The following is a 22759-nucleotide window of genomic DNA, read 5'->3' as shown; positions in this document are numbered from 1 at the left end:
GTCCTTTTCTAAATTATGTAACGCTTTCTGAAATGGAGCCGTCGTGCTAATCAGCGAGCGCGAGAGCTTTTTGCACCCTTAATTCAGTCTGTGTTAAAAGGGGCCAGAAACAAGCCGGTCCATTTTTCCCCTCATTTGTATGACCTAACATGTCGTTTGGTGTGAAATTTGAAAACGCGGCATATTTGTATTGATGGCGCGGCGGTGTTGGAGCGTGGAGCCCATGCCTACGTGCGATCATTAGCTTTAAGAGTATTAATAGGGGTGCAGGCCGGCCCCGGCCCCGCCCCAGTAATTCTGTCCATACGCGGCCTAATGAGAGAGGCTGGAGAGAGACGGAGAGCGTGAGCTCGAGGCAGGCCGGGCCGGGTTCGGTTCTGCCATTTACACCTGATATAAATGTGGGCTTTCATTTGCAGCCAGGAGGGAGGAAGACGACCTGGAGGAGAAGAAATCCATCAAGAAGAGGATCAAAGAACTGAAGGTCCTGGACCCCAAGATCGCTCAGAACCTGTGTGAGTATGACGCCGGCCCAGGGAGGAGGGCCCTCAGTCAGCCCCCGTGCCCTGTACATAGGTCTGTCACCAGCAGAACTCCAGTGCTAAAAGCACAAAGACATCTGCTACACCGAGGAGACGGACGTGAAGTTCATTACAGCAGAAAGGTGAATAGAATCAAATCAAATCAAACCAATCCTGCCACGATCGGTGTCAATCAATTTTGGTTCATTCTATTAAAGAAATGAATCATAATTCAATGAATCATTTGAAGAATCCTCATAGAACATTGTGGGAAATTAAATGTTTTTATTAATTGGTTACTGAAATAGATCGGACTGAACTGGATTCTGACGGCCAGCTCTGTGCAGAATCTCAGGGTCGGTCTGTCTCACCACGTGGATCCTCGCTGTCTGTGACATGCGACCCGTCCGCTCGCAAAGATGGCCAATCTATTCGCAGCTCCCACTTTGTCCAAACAACCCCCCCCCTTCCCCAATCGCAACCCCCTCTGTGTCCTAACAACCCCCTGGAACAGAGGGCAGAAAAGCTGTAATCATCGATGGAATTGTAACGTTCAATTTCCTCCTTTTGCCGCTGTCTTTCTCCATTCAGCAAGCTGCACAGTTCAGCCCTGCCTCCCTTTTAATGCAGCAAAGGCTGCTGGGAAGTCCCGAGGTTGCAGTCAGGACAATAAAAGCAGCGTGCGCCACAGAGAAAGTGAATAGCTGAGGAAATGGGGAGGTAAATATATGGAACGCACTTGAGCAGCAGGGAGAGAGCGGGAGAATGTTCTCCACCTTGCAGCGCCCACACAGTTTTACTCCATTTAATTTGATTCAGTTTAATTTAATTACATTCTCTTTTATTATGATTTTTAAATCTCTCATGTTTCTAACACCCGATCCTGTTTTCAGCAACAGCCATTGCAGTGCTGCGCTGAAGGAATCGGTGTGAATGTGAATGTGAATGTGATAGGCTGACCTATCGGCTGTGAGCTGACCTGTCAGAGCGCCCTGGGGCGTTCGCGTTAGCGCCCTTTATGAGGCAGCGCCTATCGACGCGGTGACGCCAGGCACTGCCATCTCGCCGTTGGGTCGGCCAAAAGTCCCAGAACGCCAAGCTTGGCGAGATCCTGCCTGGGCAAGTGCGGCTGAGCAGCTCAAAGTATGCTGTGCTTACCGCTAACTGGAAAGAGCGCAGCAGCTGTGATGGATTACACGCAAACAACAGACGCATGTAGGCAAATGCTCATGCATGCGACATACACACAAACATACTGACATCACATGCGTACTAATGACAGTGACGCGCGCGCACGCACGCACGCACGCACGCACACACACACACACTCTGTCCCTCAAATGACCATCACAGCCACACTGGTTAAACTTTGCTTTGATTCAGACTGCTCTTCAGTGCAGGCTGAGTTATGCAGTTCATTGAATTTTATCAGGCAGTCTTGTGACCTTTGTTTCCTGTATTAAAAGAAAATGAGGCTAATCATCCATGTCAAAGTGATAAATTGAACAGTGAAAAAAACCTGCAACTTCAAGCAAAGACTCCTGATCAGAACCACTGCAGAACTTGGCCCTAAGACTCCTGATCAGAACCACTGCAGAACTGTGGCCCTAAGACTCCTGATCAGAACCACTGCAGAACTGTGGCCCTAAGACTCCTGATCAGAACCACTGCAGAACTGTGGCCCTAAGACTCCTGATCAGAACCACTGCAGAACTGTGGCCCTAAGACTCCTGATCAGAACCACTGCAGAACTGTGGCCCTAAGACTCCTGATCAGAACCACTGCAGAACTGTGGCCCTAAGACTCCTGATCAGAACCACTGCAGAACTGTGGCCCTAAGACTCCTGATCAGAACCACTGCAGAACTGTGGCCCTAAGACTCCTGATCAGAACCACTGCAGAACTGTGGCCCTAAGACTCCTGATCAGAACCACTGCAGAACTGTGGCCCTAAGACTCCTGATCAGAAACACTGCAGAACTGTGGCCCTAAGACTCCTGATCGGAAACACTGCAGAACTGTGGCCCTAAGACTCCTGATCAGAACCACTGCAGAACTGTGGCCCTAAGACTCCTGATCAGAACCACTGCAGAACTGTGGCCCTAAGACTCCTGATCAGAACCACTGCAGAACTGTGGCCCTAAGACTCCTGATCAGAAACACTGCAGAACTGTGGCCCTAAGACTCCTGATCAGAACCACTGCAGAACTGTGGCCCTAAGACTCCTGATCAGAACCACTGCAGAACTGTGGCCCTAGGACTCCTGATCAGAACCACTGCAGAACTGTGGCCCTAAGACTCCTGATCAGAACCACCAATGTCCACTGACAGCTGTGGCCCTAAGACTCCTGATCAGAACCACTGCAGAACTGTGGCCCTAAGACTCCTGATCGGAACCACTGCAGAACTGTGGCCCTAAGACTCCTGATCAGAACCACTGCAGAACTGTGGCCCTAAGACTCCTGATCAGAAACACTGCAGAACTGTGGCCCTAAGACTCCTGATCAGAACCACTGCAGAACTGTGGCCCTAAGACTCCTGATCAGAACCACTGCAGAACTGTGGCCCTAAGACTCCTGATCAGAACCACTGCAGAACTGTGGCCCTAAGACTCCTGATCAGAACCACTGCAGAACTGTGGCTGGGGTAAATGTCTCGCAGCACTGCAGTAGGGCTGGGTTTGCTTTGCTTTAACATTCCAAACCTGTTCCTTTAAGAGGAACACACGAAAGCATCCTTCCACCCAAATGTCCACACCTGCAGTCTGTTGCAGTTTCTCACAAGATCTTTAGACCAGTAATAAGGGTACCGATATTAAGGAACATTCTTTTGCCGTCACATTTCATCTTGTATGAATGTATTGTAATCATTTTCCTGCTCTGCGCGGAGCCTTTGGGTTCGTGTGCAGGGCTCCCCTCCCGTGGCCCATCACTGTAACTGTGAGAGCTGTCCTAACGTGCCTGCGGTTAAGCACCCAAAACCACACCGGCTCATTTATTCTCCTTATTTAGGCCTTTTCTTCACGGCTGGCTAATCCGGAGATGCTGCCCTAACGCCGTATCGCCCTCTCCACCACAGAGTTCAGCCTCCCCAACACCTCAGTGCTCTCCAGCACAGAGTTCAGCCTCCCCAACACCTCAGTGCTCTCCAGCACAGAGTTCAGCCTCCCCAACACCTCAGTGCTCTCCAGCACAGAGTTCAGCCTCCCCAACACCTCAGTGCTCTCCAGCACAGAGTTCAGCCTCCCCAACACCTCAGTGCTCTCCAGCACAGAGTTCAGCCTCCCCAACACCTCAGTGCTCTCCAGCACAGAGTTCAGCCTCCCCAACACCTCAGTGCTCTCCAGCACAGAGTTCAGCCTCCCCAACACCTCAGTGCTCTCCAGCACAGAGTTCAGCCTCCCCAACACCTCAGTGCTCTCCAGCACAGAGTTCAGCCTCCCCAACACCTCAGTGCTCTCCAGCACAGAGTTCAGCCTCCCCAACACCTCAGTGCTCTCCAGCACAGAGTTCAGCCTCCCCAACACCTCAGTGCTCTCCAGCACAGAGTTCAGCCTCCCCAACACCTCAGTGCTCTCCAGCACAGAGTTCAGCCTCCCCAACACCTCAGTGCTCTCCAGCACAGAGTTCAGCCTCCCCAACACCTCAGTGCTCTCCAGCACAGAGTTCAGCCTCCCCAACACCTCAGTGCTCTCCAGCACAGAGTTCAGCCTCCCCAACACCTCAGTGCTCTCCAGCACAGAGTTCAGCCTCCCCAACACCTCAGTGCTCTCCAGCACAGAGTTCAGCCTCCCCAACACCTCAGTGCTCTCCAGCACAGAGTTCAGCCTCCCCAACACCTCAGTGCTCTCCAGCACAGAGTTCAGCCTCCCCAACACCTCAGTGCTCTCCAGCACAGAGTTCAGCCTCCCCAACACCTCAGTGCTCTCCAGCACAGAGTTCAGCCTCCCCAACACCTCAGTGCTCTCCAGCACAGAGTTCAGCCTCCCCAACACCTCAGTGCTCTCCAGCACAGAGTTCAGCGCTGCGTTTCAGTTCTACACGGAATTTTAATCCGCTGTTTTCGCGGTGCCCGCGGTGGTCGCTTTCCATGGATATGTGCAGCACACAGGCGAGCGGATTCTCGCCGTCCTCGGACTGCAGGGTTCCTGGAGTCAGTCCGCTCTTGCAGTGGAATGCACAAGCAGGCCGGGGTCTTCAGTTCTGCGGCCTTACCTGTAGGCTCAAAGCCCCGCCATGCTTTCCCCCGCCGCGCAGGGAAACGTAAACTGGGCCTGGGTCCTCAAACGCGGGGCGGAGGCTGACGCCTGTGTTTTTGTTTCCCCTTTGGGCAGCCATCTTCCTGGGCTCCTTCCGCATGCCGTACCAGGAGATCCGCAGGATCGTGCTGGAGGTGGACGAGGAGCAGCTGAGCGAGCCCATGATACAGGTGAGCGGTGGGAGAGGGGCATGCTGGGTAAAGCACCGGTCGGTAAAACACACTGCGCTTTACGTCTGTGTCTTGTAACTGGCATTGCATTTGTGAAGCAGTGATGAAGCCTTGCTGGTGATGTGTTTACGTAGACTCGTCTTTGGAAAGCTCATTGGAATGTAATTCTCCTCTTTGATGTCTGTTAATCACCTGGTGGTGGGGTCAAATGCAGCGATCCCCCATCACCTCAGTCCCTCCTTAGATCTTCAGAGCTCCCAAAGCTTAAAGCAGACCGCCATGGGGCGAGCCCTAATTAAAGAGCGAGAAGCCGGGCCGGCCGGGTTGGGGTGCGCAGTGGCCGCGGGGCACGCTCGGTAAACCCCCCTCCCCCGTCTCCCGGGGCCCTGCGCGCTCTCTGTCCTCCGGTCAATTAGAGACCGGGCTGCACCTGGCCAGCCCGCACACTTCAGTGGGAGTCTGAACATCACTCACACAGCTTCATTAAGAACCAGAATCAATTCAGGAATTCCTGGAAGAGGCGGCTATACATTTTAATGTTTTTCTGCAGGGAAAGGGAGTTCGGGTAATTGCATTCGGCCAACTGTTAAACAGGGCTTGAGTTAGGCGCTGAATTAATTTGAACCAAAATAATTCACAAGGAATCTCCTTCCAGCAGTCCACTCTACAAAGCCCTTTTCTTTATTTATTTTGCTTCCCATCTGCCCGATATTCTAATATGCTCAGGAATTAATGTTCCATGGGGTTAGAGTGTATGTCATGCATTCCAGACTGCTGCATATACTTTTAAGGTCAAGTATATCTACACTTTTGTACCAGCTTTTGATTCCTGGCACAGTTGTGGAAGTCTTCTGGGGTAGAGATTTTCTGTAGCTCTTATAGGCTCCTCTGGGGTCAGGGGTTGGATGGAGGTCGTTTGGGGGGGCGTCAGCAGTGCCTGTACACCCTAGGGGTAAGATTTGGTTAGGGGAGGTATTTGGTGTTTAGTGTAATCACCGTGCTGTTTTATACAAAATGCATGTTTTTCTATCCGCTCTGATACTTGCAAAGAGACAGACACAAAGAAACATATGCACACGCACACATGGATACACACACTCACACACACATGTACATGCACACCTACACAAGCACACACACTCGCACTCAGACACTCTCTCACACACACACACACACACACACACCACTGAGCAAGTACAAAGCCCTGTAAGTGTAAAGCCCTCGTTCTTCCTTGTCAGTAGAACAGTAGAAAGCGGCTTGTTTGATGTGATTTCTGATGTGTAATAACTGCTGTTTCCTCTGCAACCTGCGGCAAGCTGTGTTCTGCGCCGCTTCACATTAGAGGAGAATTGATTTGCTAATGGAAGCGAAAGTGCTTCAGCACACCGCTCATGTAGCTCAGCACACAGCACATGTAGCTCAGCACACCGCTCATGTAGCTCAGCACACCGCTCATGTAGCTCAGCACACAGCTCATGTAGCTCAGCACACAGCTCATGTACCTCAGCACACCGCTCATGTACCTCAGCACACCACTCATGTAGCTCAGCACACAGCTAATGTAGCTCAGCACACCGCTCATGTAGCTCAGCACACCGCTCATGTAGCTCAGCACACAGCTAATGTAGCTCAGCACACAGCTCATGTAGCTCAGCACACAGCTCATGTACCTCAGCACACCGCTCATGTATCTCAGCACACAGCTCATGTATCTCAGCACACCGCTCGTGTAGCTCAGCACACAGCACATGTAGTACAGCACACAGCTAATGTAGCTCAGCACACAGCTAATGTAGCTCAGCACACAGCTCATGTACCTCAGCACACAGCTAATGTAGCTCAGCACACCGCTAATGTAGCTCAGCACACAGCTAATGTAGCTCAGCACACCGCTCATGTAGCTCAGCACACAGCTCATGTAGCTCAGCACACAGCTAATGTAGCTCAACACACAGCTCATTTAGCTCAACACACAGCTAATGTAGCTCAACACACAGCTCATGTAGCTCAGCACACAGCACATGTAGTACAGCACACAGCTAATGTAGCTCAACACATAGCTCATGTAGCTCAGCACATAGCACATGTAGCTCAGCACACAGCTAATGTAGCTCAACACACCACTCATGTAGCTCAGCACACCGCTCATGTAGCTCAGCACACAGCTAATGTAGCTCAGCACACAGCTCATGTAGCTCAGCACACAGCTCATGTAGCTCAGCACACCGCTCATGTATCTCAGCACACAGCTCATGTATCTCAGCACACCGCTCGTGTAGCTCAGCACACAGCACATGTAGTACAGCACACAGCTAATGTAGCTCAGCACACAGGTCATGTAGCTCAGCACACAGGTCATGTACCTCAGCACACAGCTAATGTAGCTCAGCACACCGCTCATGTAGCTCAGCACACAGCTAATGTAGCTCAGCACACAGCTCATGTAGCTCAGCACACAGCTCATGTAGCTCAGCACACAGCTAATGTAGCTCAACACACAGCTCATGTAGCTCAGCACACAGCACATGTAGTACAGCACACAGCTAATGTAGCTCAACACATAGCTCATGTAGCTCAGCACATAGCACATGTAGCTCAGCACACAGCTAATGTAGCTCAACACACAGCTCATGTAGCTCAGCACACAGCACATGTAGCTCAGCACACAGCTAATGTAGCTCAGCACACCGCTCATGTAGCTCAGCACACAGCACATGTAGCTCAGCACACAGCTCATGTAGCTCAGCACACAGCTCATGTAGCTCAGCACACAGCTCATGTAGCTCAGCACACAGCTCATGTAGCTCAGCACACAGCTCATGTACCTCAGCACACCGCTCATGTAGCTCAGCACATAGCACATGTAGCTCAGCACACAGCTCATGTAGCTCAACACACAGCACATGTAGCTCAGCACATAGCTCATGTAGCTCAGCACACCGCTCATGTAGATCAGCACAAAGTGCCTGTAGTCCAGCTCTCACTCATATCTTTCTCTCCTCTTCCTTTTTTCATCCCTTCTCCTCTGTCTGTCTCCCTATATCCCTCCTACTCTTTCATGCTGTACCTTTTTCTCTTTTGTTTCATCCCTCCTTCCCTCTGTCTCCCTAAACAGAACCTGGTGAAGCACCTTCCGGAGCAGGAGCAGCTGAATGCCTTGGTGAAGTACAAGCACGAGTACGCTAACCTGTCTGAGCCGGAGCAGTTTGGGGTGGTGGTAAGGACACTCTCTCTCACCCACATATCCTCCAGCGGCCCCTCCACACACACCACGCGCAGACAGGGTGTCGTTCAGAAAGGGTTTTCGCCTCACAAGTGTTTAATTAGCTTTTTGTGTCAATAGCACAGAAACAGAGCCACATCTGAGTGATGAAGAACCAGTGCAGTTTTTGAGACCCTGTAAAGCGATCTGCATTCTAGATACTTGTCCTTCATGATGCACTGTGGATTCATTTCTGTCATGCTTAGCCCTGAATGTGTTGGATTAAAAAGTCAGTGGTGGTGGGTGGTGGGTGGTGGGTGTTGGGCTGGGCAGTATACCGTTAAATCTTTTTCAGTATACCGGCATGAATTCATGCAGCGCCATGCTGTTTTGTAACACCGTTGTCAAAGGTATTTAATTGTTTTTCATCCAATGACGATAACATTGCACCTTGCTACAGTACGGTAAAACCTAGCGTGAATTGTCTGTTTGAATGAAACTCCATTTCATGAAATATTCATGTTGAAGTCGGAGTGACCCCGGTGGTGAAACCCCTCACCCTCTGCTGCATCTGGCTGCACTTTTATATCATTAACAAATACCTGGAAGTAGGGCTGTGTGCACCATATCGACGATTTTTGAATGTTTTTAAGTGTAATTAGTCATCTTTCTTTTTTGGGGTCATGTGATGTGTTTTTGTTAATCATGTGCAAGCTGCAATGTGGATGTCATCAACACCCAATAGATTGCAGTGGTACTTAATTTTTTTTAATCCTGGCAGCATTTTGTATGGCCCCAAAAAAAGTTTGGATGTTTATTACCACATCAGGTATGATTTAAAAAAAAATAATAAAATCAAAAGAAAGCTGATTTGGCAGGTGGTGATGATTGTTATCTGGCTTTTAAAACAGTTGAGGATTGTTGATGTGGTTTATTGCCCTGCCCTACCTGGAAGTCTTTTTTTAAATTTAATTCCAAACCTAGGTGCTTGGGTTTTTACTTTTTATTTATTTTTTTGATTTTCCTAGCTTGAGTATTTTGTTTTCGTAACACTTGCAGGGTGCACATTAGGGCGTTTTATGTTTGCTATCCAATTTTTAAATGTTAGTCAATATTACACACTAGTTCAGTGTTCATGTTTCAGTTTATTACTGCATTTCGATTTGTCCTTCTTTTCTGCAATTACGGTACATTTCAGTTTACTTCTCCTGTAATTTGTATCAGAAAACCAAACAGCGTTAAATACCGTTCTACTGTCAAAAATATGAAAAATATGTTTTTGGCCATATCGCCTAGCCCTTGGTGGGTGTATGAGCAGATGTGTAATTTGATTACTGCAGAACAATTAAGTAAATACTTGGCTGCTTCCAGAGTTTCAGGTGCTTTTAAGTTGAAATCAGATTCGTTCCAAACAGCGCGTGTTGAGCTCGGCTCCCGTAACGCGAAAGGACACCTCGCCTTAAATTGGATATGCAAATGAGCGGAACTCGACTTGGGAAGGTTCTGGAGTGGAGTCAACATCAGAGCCGCTGTGCGAGCATTCGCTGTTCTGACCTCCACTAGAGCGGCAGCACCGCGTTTAATCCAATAAAATCTAACTATTCAGACTGTTTAAAGGTGCGCGCTTCAGAGTTACTCTGTTTAATTGGCAACATGCGTTCTCTTTTCCTCTTCCTCTTCTCAGAGGTTAAATTCTCTGACTCCAAACGGTCTCCGAGAGGAGATCATGCAAATCATTTTTGTCATGCGTTGCAATGTGCAACGCTTATTTGATACATTAAATGGAATTGGTAATTGTACTGTAGTTATTATTTTTTTTAAATAAAGACTTTTTAGTTGTAATTCTGAAGGGAGCAGCAATTAAAATGCAGATAATCCCTTTTTTTTCTGAAGCGTATAAAGAAAAGCACCTGCGGTCTGATGATCCGTGCTTATTAAAGGGAGATGTAGTAACCCAATTATGTCTCCCGCGCTTGGGTATGGGATCATTCAGCAGAGATTTATTAAAGCGCATGCATGATTTAGTGTGAACCCATCCCCCTCCGCTGTAGAATAATACCGTTTAAAAGCCCTTCGGAGCGGGGGGGGCGGGGGGGGCGCGGGTGTGGACGGGCTGGCCCCGGGCCCCTCTCCTGCCCATGGGGCCCTTCTCTCTCTCACACATCCGTCTCTGCGCTGGCCTCCCCCTGCTTACATATGCCATTACTGAGCTGGCAGGCCCCATTCATCACCGCCAAATTATCCCAGCTGTTTTTGGGCTCTGTGCCGACGCATTCGCACGCGGTCGGCGGCCCGATTCGCTGACACCTTCAGCACGTGCAAAACCTCTCAGCACACGCGTAACCAATGATATGACCAGAGACTGGTCATCGTATTTATTTTGCAGCAATCATTGGTTGTGCTTTTAGTTTTAACACTGCATGGTCCCTCGGTAGCATCGCGGTTATGGAAGTGGGCTTGTTGCTGGTTTAGTTCCCATCCCGGTGCTGTGTTACCTTTGAGCGCATTCCGTTACTGTTATTGCTTGAGTGAATGTCCATTCTGTGCAGTTTTTAACAGAATGTGCATTCTGTTAAAAATTAAGCTGTACAGGGTCCTCGGAATAAAGACATCTAAATAAAGAATACGCAAATGAACAATAATAGTAATAATAAACACTGTGTAGAATAATTTATGGAAATGCCGTAAATTGAATTTTGTGTCAGTTGAATTGAATTCCTTCATGTTCCGGAGTAAAATGTGCGCACTGTTGTGCGGAGCCTGGGCTGGGAGCCAGTTAATTTCTCCAGCCTTTCATGAACACAATGAGCTAATTGTGCAGCGGGTCGCGGGGCGGGAGGGCCGAGCTGGGCTCAGCAGACGCGCTCATTGTGCTCATTATTGCTGCTTGCCTGCAAGACGGGAGCCCTTATCCGGGGTGAGCGCGGGAGAGCAGGCCTGTTTACACACCCTCCGTCTGTAGCGCTCCGGAGGCTAACCGGTGCGGATCGGGGGCCAGAGCAAAGCGGGTCTCGCGGGAATCAAACTGGCAACCCCCCCTCTCCTGAGGCTCTGTAGAGCCTGAGGAAGGCCTGTCAGGCGAGCATGCAGAGCCACAGCGCCGGGATCCCGCCTCAGCCGCGATTCTCGCCAAGCTGCTGGCTAATGACTGCCGACCTTGCGCTGGGAGGGCGTCGGCCTGACAGATGACACGTGCCAGGAGGCGGGGATTTGTCGGGCGGGGAGTGGCCTCGTTTGATCCTGGAGCCCAAAACGCACGCGTTTAATTTCTGTATTCACTCAAACCCCAAAACTCACTGCGGCAGATGATGTCGAGTTTAAAATACCGACTTTATCACCATTATGCTCATTAAAGGCTGCACTCTTACACACGTGTTAATTACCACTGGTGCTTAACTGCTTAACTTAGCAGTTCTGCTGACTCACCAGTTCATGCGACAGTTCAGAAATCACATCACTTTATTGATTGAAAGCTTTGATGATGTCTTGATAATTTATGAAGTAAAGTAATTATAAAATAATAGGTGAGAAATTAAGTGTGATATGTGTTCATGGCTTTCGTCCCAGGAGCACAGTCATCCTCGAACGGTGATTATGATTGGCTCACGGTTTCTTCTGCAGATACCGCACGAGTCTTGCATAATGTTACAAATGGCCCCCTACCCATTTTCTCTCTAAAATGTTCTTTATTTTACATTACAGGCATTTAGCAGACGCTCTTATCCAGAGCGACTTACACAACTTTTACATAGCATTTTACATTGTATCCATTTATACAGCTGGATATATACTGAAGCACTTTCGGTTAAGTACCTTGCTCAAGGGTACAACGGCAGTGTCCTACCCGGGAATCGAACCTGCGACCTTTCGGTTACCAGTCTAGTTCCCTACCCACTGTGCTACACTCCGTCCTTATTTAAACACTATTTAAACATTTTCCCCTAGTTAATGCACAGACGGCGTTATCATTTTGATAAAAGTACAATCCATCACTGGCTCAATGAAGAAAATAGTCATTTGTAACTCCGTCTGTAAATCTATCCTAAGCCTCTACCTGCCAAACTGCCAGTTCTACATTGTTCACTGCCAATTGGGAGCAGGATGGGTAAAAAAAAAATATGTGTTTAACATTTTTGAAAAGTAAGTATGTTCTAAAAACACGCATGTCACGAAAAAAGAAAGGAAGAGTTCTGTGCCGGTTTGTCTGCCAGTTTTGACTCTCGATGGACTGTTTCCCTCTCTGGTGAATAACGGGTCTTTAGAGGAGGATTCCAGAGAGGCAGAGGGAATGCACACACACACACACACACACACACACAGCGTGATGTGTTAAAAGGTGAGAAAATGCTTTGGGGGTGTCTGTCTGAGAGGAAGAAACTTTCCCTGTGTGAGATCAGCTGTGAGCCAGTGGAACTTCAGGGGCATTGCTTCCTCGCTGAGTTTGAACCTCGTTCCCATGGTAACCATGCCCCCCACAACCACCTCCTTTACAGCGTGCATACCTGTGTATACAGACGACCCCAGTGCCCTCCTCAAAAGCACTCCTGTTCACACCAGGTTATTAGCCTATTAAGTGGGTTAATAAAAAGGACACTGGCACAGAGTTCAGGCAGTGGAATTAAATGCTGCTAACAGCACTACTGTGTGGTTTTGTGAAGCTCGAACCGTAACCTTGAATCACGCACACGCACACACACACACACACTCTCTCACACACACACACACACACACACAGACCCATACAACCTAAATGAGCTGGGAATGATGTGGGGGGGAAAATGAAAAGAGAAGCAGAAAGGGAGCGTTTTTGCGAGCGAGAGATAGCTAACACTCCGTCCTCGCTACAGAGGAAGTAAATTAGGGCAATAAATGAAGACGAATTGGACGGTGGTAACCCAACTCAATTCCTGCAGGACTGCTCCATTCGCTAGGTTTTCCTTTCAACCTCTGCTCTTAATGTCTTTATTTAGGCCAGCCGCTTACCCGGTTTGGGACTCTGTTCCGCACACGCGCGCCTCCCCGCTCTCTCGCTCTCTGCCGCGTTCCCGGGGAAGGCGCACCACCGTGACTGAACGCCGCTAATTAACTAATTGGACCAATTAAGCCTGGGTAATCGGTCGGAACTAAAACCAGCTCGCAGCCCGGAGGCCCTGCAGGGGCTGGGTTTGACGCCCCCGCCCCGGCCTGCGTTTGACAGAGCGAGAGTGTGCGCTGATCACGGGTTTTAGGACCCGCGCCGTCTCCTCCTCCTGTGGGTGGAAAGAGCTACGCTCGGCCGGGCCCTGCGGAGAACGTCAGTTCTGCCATCTCTCCCTGAAATCTGTGCCGCGGTTAGATGTTACTTTACCTCCAAATAAAATACGGTTTTAGAATTGAACATGTTTTTATTTGAAAGTTGTTGTTTACTTTGTTTTCTCTGAAATCAAAGCAGGATTATGGAGAGAATGGCTATGACTTCAAGAATTACATGCAGATTCAGATTCAGACAAACCCCTACTGCCTTTGTTTTGTTTTTTGTTTTTTTGTATTACAGTTTTATGTAAATCTATCTTATTGAGATTTTTCCAGAGCACGTCTTTTAAAATCTTAAATGGCTCTGAGTGGCAGTGCCTGTTGCCAACTGGACCAGAAAATTACATCTGAATATCCCATTCCAAAATATAAGACTTTTTATTATATTCAAATATTTATTGCAATTGCAATTATCACACTGTGGTAAAATGCGTAGAACACTTTTAGGTGCTTCCCGTTATGCATGTTACGGATGAAAGAAGGGCACAGAGGCAAAAGGTGAGGTTTTGACATTGAAGCTTGCTATAGGTAAATTGACAAAATTATTGCTTGTTACAATGACCTAAGTAAACAAAAATCTAGACAATCACGTCATGATGTGAAAACGTGTCAGCAGCGGAACACAACAAATTCCTGGCTCGAGCTGGGGATACCTGAGGAGAGTTTTGGAAACTTGTCTAGATCAAGTATTTTAACCTAACAATTAAGCTCTTTTTATTTTGACCACAACATTCTCATTCTGAAAGGGTGTTCTGGGGAATAGAATTTGCTGAACTGTGATGAAAAAGTGGTGAAAAACATTCTATTTCACTTTGGCAGCCGGTAATAACAGAATCCTTTAAAAGATTATGTACCAAAACTCCATGATCCATGGCTCTGAGCGGTTTTGTTTGTTGTAAACTAAAGTTCCATGGCTGAGTGGTCATGCATGCTGGGAACTGTGGTTTTATTACTCTGATTGGCTGTGCATGCTGGGAGCTAATTATTGAAGGCTATGAGTGCCTGTGCATGTTGGCAACTGATTTCTGATGTCTCTGAGTAGATGTGCATGTTGGGAACTGAAGTTCCATATGGAAGATGTCACATGTGGTGGCCAGCCTGATGTGAATTCTCCAGACTGGAGCCTAGAAAGTCTCTTGTGCCTCACTTCACGCTCAGACAACTTGTCAGCAAGGTGACGGACGTGAATGTGAACGGCGCTGAGGATGAGCCTTTCCGTGCTGCTCCCCTACGCGCCGCGCTAAGCGCTACAGTGCTATGCGCTGCTCCGCTACACGCTGTGCTAAGGACTGCTCGAGCTGAGAGAGAGGACAAAGCATTCAACCTAAAGCACAGCCCTGGACAAATTATGCATTTTTCACCACACCCCTCCCTTCAGAAAACAAAAAAAGTGTCCAACTTTTTAAGGTCACACTGCACATCAAAATATCAGAGCAGTCAATCCAGCATGACCTTTACACTTATTTAGAGCTGAATATTTATCACAAGAAACATTTCTAACTGAAGAAATTACTGAAAAAGGAGGGGGGGGGAACCATGCTTGCTCTTTACTTAATGTGGTGAACAGGAAAGTATGCATGTGTACATTTATGCATGTATATGTATGTATATATATATATATATGTATTCGTATTTATATGTAAGGGGAGTGCTGTGGAGGAGATGCATGAATTGCTATGGCTGTGAGTTGCTCTACTCTCCGACCACAGAGAGTTTTTATTAACGGGAACAAACAACAAAAGTGCCGACTCTTGCGCAGTTACAAATGAAGAATTCTCTTTCATCCTGGTACTGTGGATCCCTCGCTTGTTGTGAAACAAAACAGCAAAAGCAGAGCCGCCCGGCTGATTTCGTGCATAGGAGCTCATGCGCTGGTCTTCTCTTGTGCATTTTTCCCTTCACACCTGTCCCTGTGTTCACGCCCGTCACCATGCCGCCTGGTTGCCATGACAAAAGCTGTATTCTCGGACAGTGTTCTGTTCTGTGGTGGTTAGTGAGTCAGTTACTAAAAAATAAATAAATAAAAAAAATTCAATTAGAAAGAAAAACTTTTCTACATTTATGGAAACGTATGTTTTTAGTTAAAGGTCAAGGAAACTGGATTCAGAATATGGTTATATTCTTCAGATGTGACAATTGATTGTCTTCTTAATATTTCTTTTAGGTTTTTAACCCAGTTATAACCATTAGATTGCAGATATGAAAGAAAGCAAAATAAGATTTTACCATCATATTGTTAAACCTGCAGATCATTTAATGTGTATTAATGTTGTAATGCTGTAACTTGAATGCTATTTAAGTATTGCTAACTAACAGTAGGCTTACTTACTGATCTATCACATCTTTGTGATAGCCGGTCGCTAGCAGCCACAGTTTGGGGGGGGGTACAACTTCATATTGTTTCATTTCAAATCCAATGCTGGAGCACAGAGCTAAAACAACAAACATTGTGTCACTGTCCCAGTCTTTTTGCATTTAACTGTGTGTACCTGTTAGTCAAACGGCATACTCACAAATCTTTGCCTCAAAGTCTACACTTGTTTTCAAAGGCACGGGCAAGGAGAACCAAAACATTTAGTTGGGCTTTGTTTTTTCTCTTTTTTTTCTTTTTTGTTGTTGTAGTTTAGCGGTTGCTCCATATTGATTCTGTTTTGACAGCAGAGAGCGGGAGACTGGGAGACGCGGACGAACGCGTAGACGCACGACTGCGATATGACAGCTGGACTCCGAGACCGACCGGCCCATTAATGATTCTGAATTTAAAATTAATTCGCCGACGAGAGCTGGAAAATAAGAACACTAGAAGAAAAAAACAAGCATACGGCGACAGCTTTGGAACAGCAGACTACAAAAACAGACAGTGACAATGACAGCAAATAAAAGAAAAAATAGAATTACAAAAAAGGCATTAAAAGGCGGACAGAAAGCGATGGAGAGAGGAGGCTGGGATCGAGTTGAACACAGGCGTGTAGCTGCGGAGTTTGAAACAGATCTGGCAGCCCATCAGTGCCGTCCTCTTTCACTGCTCGGTGCTGCGCTGGGGAAAGTGGCGCTTTGATTGTTTCTAGAAGGAAACTGACTGTTTTTGACTCCTTAATAACCCAAGGGAGATTTGTCTTGAGCCTACAGGCATCAGTACAAAAATCCCTGACTGAGACACAACAGCTCAAGACCCCTCTATCATCAGTCAATGAGGGGCAGAGCTCGTCTTTTCAAATAGCCCCCCACTCATCCACTGTGTTCTGGCACATAAGAGCTGAGGATCAATGCCCGGGACTTTCATAAGAAACCCAGTGTATCCAGTGAAAACAAACACAAACGCCACACTTTGCCCCCAAAAACGAAGCTCTCCTCCACACTAAAGAAAAGCAGAAAAAGACCTGCCTTCCGGCACTGGAAATTGGAAGGTAGTTCAGACAGGAGTCTGGAGGAAAAACAAGTGACTGGTTGGGGAGGAGGTGCATGCGGAGCGAGGCTTTGGGTGAACCCTCGCTGCTGGAAGCTCCCCAAAGTCTGTGACCTTTGCGAAACAATCAGAAGACATCGCTCCCCACAGAAAAGCGTAGATTGGTTCAAATGAGCGAGTTATGGATGTCTCACGAGAGTTCCACCCACTTTGGGGTTCATGAAGCCTCGTTCTCCATCACACGCCTAAACTGGCACAACAATTGTTTTTTTCTGCTCTGAATGTAAAAAGAGAGAGAGGAGGAACACAGTGTGTGATGCCTCACTGAGTCTTAAATATTGAAACACACGAGCTGGATTCACCCAGAATGTTGCAACTCTGCACCGCCTGAATTTTTGCATCTCTACCACATCCACAGTAATCCGAGAAAGTATGACTAATTCGCAAAATGAATTGTGTTAAAGGGCTGATTACCCAGTCAGCTGAAAAATTAGCCATGGCAAATAGCAAAGAGCCTTGCCAGCAAAAGTGTTTCATCCGAAGCATCGAGCGGCCCACGCTCCACATCACAAAAAAGAAGAAAAAAGGATAAGACAGTGAATTCAATATGAAGACACAAGGTGTAGGAGAGCGATCGGATTCGCCAGGAGAGCAGAACGTGTGGAAGCCTGGATTAAACGCAGGCGCTCACCTGGGAAAAGGAATCAAGGAAGCCGTCGAGTCAGACGCAGAATGAATACTTAGGGGATGGTATCCCTTTCAGCAGCAACCGGCGCGGGAGAAGAAGCGGCCATTTTAAAGCCCCGCAGGCTGCTGGGCTAGCGTGAGGAGCGGGACCGCACCCGAGCAGCACGCCGTCAGAGCGGCACGGTGCGGGCAGCTGCAGGTGGAGCCGGGGCGGTGGAGGCTCACGCCGTAGCGCTGGAGGAATGACTGGGCCTGCACCGGCCCATAATGCACTCGGCAGTCAGCCGGAACAGCCGGGCCCTGGGAAACGTCTTCCCTCTCAGCCCGATTTTCAGACAGCGCAAATACAGTCACTGTCAGCTGCGTAACTTCTGCTCTGCTTCACACTGAACTGTGTTGGGTTTTTCCTCCTGTTTTCTGCAGTTGAGAGTGCGGTGCACTCGGCCCAGACCAGTGAATTAGTCCGAAATGCTAACAAACCTAATTGTTAATTGGAAAGCGGTGGTTAATTGGCCAGGCTTTGCCCATTGGAAGGACATCCGCTTTTTCCACCATCTGTGTCTGCTTTACAGTTGGAAGCAAAGTCCTTCAGTGGCTGTGTCTGTTCATACCTTACGCTGTGATAAAGGAATAACGGTGAAGGAGAGAGTGCAGTCAGTGTAGGGCGACATAGCTCAGGAGGTAAGAGCGATTGTCTGGCATTCGGAGGGTTGCCGGTTCAAACCCTGCCCTGGGCATGTCGAAGTGTCCTTGAGCAAGACACCTAACCCCTAACTGCTCTGGCGAATGAGAGGCATCAATTGTAAAGCGCTTTGGATAAAAGCGCTATATAAATGCAGTCCATTTACTATTTACCATTTACCAGGCTCTTATTCAGCATTAATGCGCTGGCCAAGCAGCAGCCGAAGCCTCCTGTCGCACGTACCTGTAGCTGTGACTGTGACCCGCGCGTTCCTGCCCATGTTCTCTTTCAGGTTCGTTTGCACAGCACGTGCAGCATCTGCAGGACAGGTGCGGGGGGTGGAGTTTTCTGAGCGCTCGCCGTTTGTTCGCCCGTTCTGGTATTAAACCGGAGGGCGCACGCAGCCCGAAACGTCAATTAGGGAGAAGCTGCGCGCCCCACCCTCTGCTTCTCTCTCCCTAACGAGCGCCGAGCTAGCTGCAGCCCTAGCGTCTGCTTTAATGGGGCGTCAACACCGCCGCTCCGCACAGGATTCCCTGTGTCTGATTTAAAAGAAGCAGGGAGAAGAAAACGTGAAAAAGGTGATATTAGGGAATCTTTATGTGCTGTTAGGGAACAATCGGTTTGCCGTCGAATGAGAGAACCACGAGCATCTCGAATCCAGAATTTTTAGTCAGATGTGAAAGGATAAAAGACGACATACAAAAAGACTTTGAGGAATTTGTGTTTGCGGCTGGTACGCAGTCAGGGAGTGTCGCCGCGTGTTTGCCGTCGAACGCGAGGGCCGTGGGTGAGCCGCGGCAGACTCACCCGTCAGGAGAGCGAGACCGAGCAGCCGCCGGCCGCACCTCCAGTGCCGCGACTCTGCCGCTAATCCTCCTCAAACACGCGCCGTCCGCAGACCTTTTTAACTGAAGTCTGTTTCATCACGGATTAGACTGGGGCTGACATCTGAAGATGATGCTCATTACAAGTTGGCAGCGTATTTGCACACATGCATTAGGCATTCAGCCCCGCTCTGCTCCTCTCTCTCTCTCTTTGGCTTTGTCACCGATTGGCCCGTTCGAGCTGCATCTGCTAGAAAAAGATAGCCTCTCCCCACTCGTACTTATTGCTATCGATTTAAAGTGTCCCTCTGCCAAAGATGCATTTTTGTCCCTGTTTACTTGCCTAGGTTCTGATCATCCTTTTTGTTTATTTGTTCATTGTGCCGTCAAACATCTGTGCTGTGCGAGATACGCAGCCTGAGTTGTGAAGTGAGAGTAAAGTAAGTTATCTCGGGTGAGGCCGTGGGAGGAAACGTCACCGCGGGTGGAGGTAGCCGTAAAGGGACGGGTGGGTCCAGCCACGTTCTTCAGCGGTGTGTTCCCAAACAGCGGGCAGTGAGAGGGGTTCAGGGGGGTCGCGCGATGCACACGGGGGAGGAACACTTCCTGCTGACATTAGCTCCAGACAGAGGAAGCCGCAGCTGGCAGTGCACGGGTTCGTTTGAGGCTGACTCCCTCGCTGAGAAACGGTTCATTCCAGTTTGAAACGCGTGTCAGTGGATATTTTAACACGGGCTGCCGTATTTCCACAGGAAGTGGGCTGAGGGCTGGAAGGGTTCGCTCACCCCTGTCCTAGCCGCCCGGTTAGGCTAACGGCGCTAGCGGAAGAGCGCTTCTGTCCTGGCAGCGGTGCGCATTGTTATGCCCTTTAATGCTGGCGTTATTCTTATTTATTTTCTCCTCTCCGCCGTTAGCAGGAAGTGCTGCTCCCCGGAAGACCTGTTTGGCGTGCGGTGACAGCTAAACAGCCCTGGCAGAGAAAACATTATGTAAAATAGGCCTGTTTATATCAGGCACCTCGCCCTGTTTTTCTCTCTTTATTTCCTTTTCAAATAACACGCTAAGCAGCCGCACCGAAGGCTGTAATGGCCCGTGAGTGAGAGAGGCCTTCTACATATTAATCTCTCCCCCCTTCCTCACCGGCCCTTTTCTCTACCTGTTTTTTTTTTTTTTTTTGTGGTCGGCGGTTTGTTTCCACGGCGATTAATCTACCTCGGCTCTCCGCGCGGCTTCATCAGCCGCGTCTTCGGTCCGCGTATTAGAGACTATTAATCACGCGCCTTAACGCCGCCCGGCCACCGGCGGCGGACGACGCGGCGCCGGCGCGCGGCTAGCGGGGAAGGGCTCTTAATGGAGCTTCGTTTGCGAGCGCGCTCCCTGGCGGCCGTGCGCGGTTACCCTCAGACGCTGCAGAGACTTAAGGTTTAAAAGGCAATACTTCCTCATTTGCGGTAATTGTGTAACTGCGGTAAAGCTACACCGCGTGAGGCGACAGCGCGGCCCACCCAGTCACAGCGCAATAACAGAAAAGCAATTAAGCTTTCTCCTTCCATCCCCGATCGAATCACAGCCCGAACGCGGCGCCCATGTTTTCATCTCTCCTGCTTTGACCCGAAATGATAGCGGGGTGATGGCGCTTTTGATCAGACACTGTTCTAAACTACTAAACACTTCTGGGAGACTCAATCTCCCAGTTGACTCTGCTTCTGTGTTTTGTCTTGTACGTGAAGGCGAGGGCCTTTGTGATTAAACTCCTGTTTGTCTTTAACTTTGCCGGCTGCTTTTTTTTTATTTTTTATTACATGAAATTCAATTATTTTTTTTTAGATATGAATGTAAAATGAACTTGTTTCTTAGGACAAAGGGCTTTGTGAGCAGTCAGGAAAGAAACTCAGTTTGCTTTATTGGTGATGACACCCATTACAATGACCTGTCAGCCCTTGACGAGTCTGAATGAAAAACTGTGGCTCTGCGCAGAGAGACGCGATTATTGGTTCAAAGCAGTGCCCCCCCCCTCCAAATTCACCCTCCCTCCTCTAGGTGGCGGTGCTCTGACCGGCTCTCCCTCCTTTCAGATGAGCAGCGTGAAGAGGCTGCGTCCGCGGCTGAGCTCCATCCTGTTCCGGCTGCAGTTCGAGGAGCAGGTGAACAACGTGCGGCCGGACGTGCTGGCGGTGAGCGCGGCCTGCGAGGAGGTGCGGCGCAGCCGGGGCTTCCGCACGCTGCTGGAGCTGGTGCTGCTCATCGGCAACTACATGAACGCCGGCTCCCGCAACGCCCAGTCCTACGGCTTCGACCTCAGCTCCCTCTGCAAGGTGGGCCCCGCGTCCTCCCTCCCGCCGCGCTCCTCTCCTCTCCCCCGCTCCTCTCTGCTCGTCTAAGGGCGGGCGTACATTGTACCAGTTGCGGGCTCCTGATTATTTTTAATTTATTGATTTATTTCTGATCGGGGCGAAATCGTAAGAAAAACATTCAGCCGTTACGTCACAACTCGCAAGGTGTGAGACACCATTACGAAGCGATCCGACTGGTCGGCTTGAATTCGTCTGGTGTGGGAGGTCATACGAGCCGATTCTGTTGACCAATCAGGAGGCGGCTCCATGTATGACATTCTGCCCACTGTGCTCGGCCCACTGTAAGGTCATCTGACCTGGTCAGGAGCTCGTATAGTCTATGCTATCATCTGTCCGGTTGCCACAGTCTGAGCCCGGTTAAGTGTGAGAGGGCATCCGAACTCCAGACGTCGTAACCAGTGAGAAAATACATGCCCAACTCACTATTCCACTAGAGGCGCTGTTTCCCTATCCCTTCGCCCATTCTACACTGAACACTGCAAAAACATCAGCTCTTTTTAAAGCTTAAGCATTTCACTGTTAAATCTGTGACTGCCTTTGATGTTATGATCATGTTTAATGTTTATGTTAATCGTCCTCCTTCGAAGTTAGTGTACCCCTTCCCCACAATCATAAACGTTCCTTTTAAATACTGGAATATAATGTATATCTCTGGCCATTTTGAACAGGTAAGAGTTTAAACATGTCCTTCATAACGTGTTTGCATGTGGTAAATCACATTTATGTTTTATTAATGACATGGTGAGTTCAGGCTCATGGAATGGCGAGAGTGGGACCACCACTCAATGTAGAGGCGTAACAGATTGTGTTCCTATTCAATTTAAAAATGCAATCATCAGACTTTCATACATACATTGAATGAATTTGATAGCCAGTAAGTGACATTTCAAAACGGGACACGCAATGGTTCTATTTGTGCCTTTGGTTTATCTTAAAATGTGTTTTCAAAAGTACAAGTTCTAAAAAAGCGGCATGATTAGGCACAGCTACGCTAAATGGGTTAAGTGCATGGTTCATTTCCTACACCTTCAGTTTCAGTGAAGGGAAAAACGAGTGTTTTTAATCAGCTTAATCTTTCCTGATGTGTCTTGGTTTGCCTGGAACCAGGTAAAAGGCGATTGTAGCAGTGATTACAGCCCTTCCAGAGTGGAACGCACAAGTAAAGAGCAGTGATAGTGCACTTTCCTCCTCCTCTCTTCTCTCTTCTCCTCCTGTTCTTCTTGCCTTTCCCCTCTCGTCTTATTCTCCACTCCCCCCATTTGCTTTTCAGTCGCTTAGAAAAGACACGCTGCTTTTTATTGCTTTGACTAAAATGCAACATCGGTCAGTCTAAGCAAAGAGGACATTTAGGTAGTGTTTGT

General features: G+C 48.6%; 1 protein-coding gene across 1 annotated transcript in view; it reads left to right on the top strand.

Moving 5' to 3' along the window:
• Positions 1-22759, top strand: part of LOC135240415 (protein diaphanous homolog 3-like) — a 343268-nt gene that overhangs the window by 208325 nt on the left and 112184 nt on the right. Inside the window, exons 18-21 of the mRNA XM_064309839.1 lie at positions 420-515; positions 4854-4948; positions 8064-8165; positions 21120-21359. Coding sequence (XP_064165909.1) covers positions 420-515; positions 4854-4948; positions 8064-8165; positions 21120-21359 — 533 coding nt within the window. The remainder of the gene's footprint in view (positions 1-419; positions 516-4853; positions 4949-8063; positions 8166-21119; positions 21360-22759) is intronic.

This window comes from Anguilla rostrata, chromosome 15 (genome assembly GCF_018555375.3).
Source record: "Anguilla rostrata isolate EN2019 chromosome 15, ASM1855537v3, whole genome shotgun sequence".
Classification (NCBI taxonomy): domain Eukaryota; kingdom Metazoa; phylum Chordata; class Actinopteri; order Anguilliformes; family Anguillidae; genus Anguilla; species Anguilla rostrata.
Note: the sequence above shows the minus strand (reverse complement) of the source record. Positions and strands in the feature narration are given on the sequence as shown.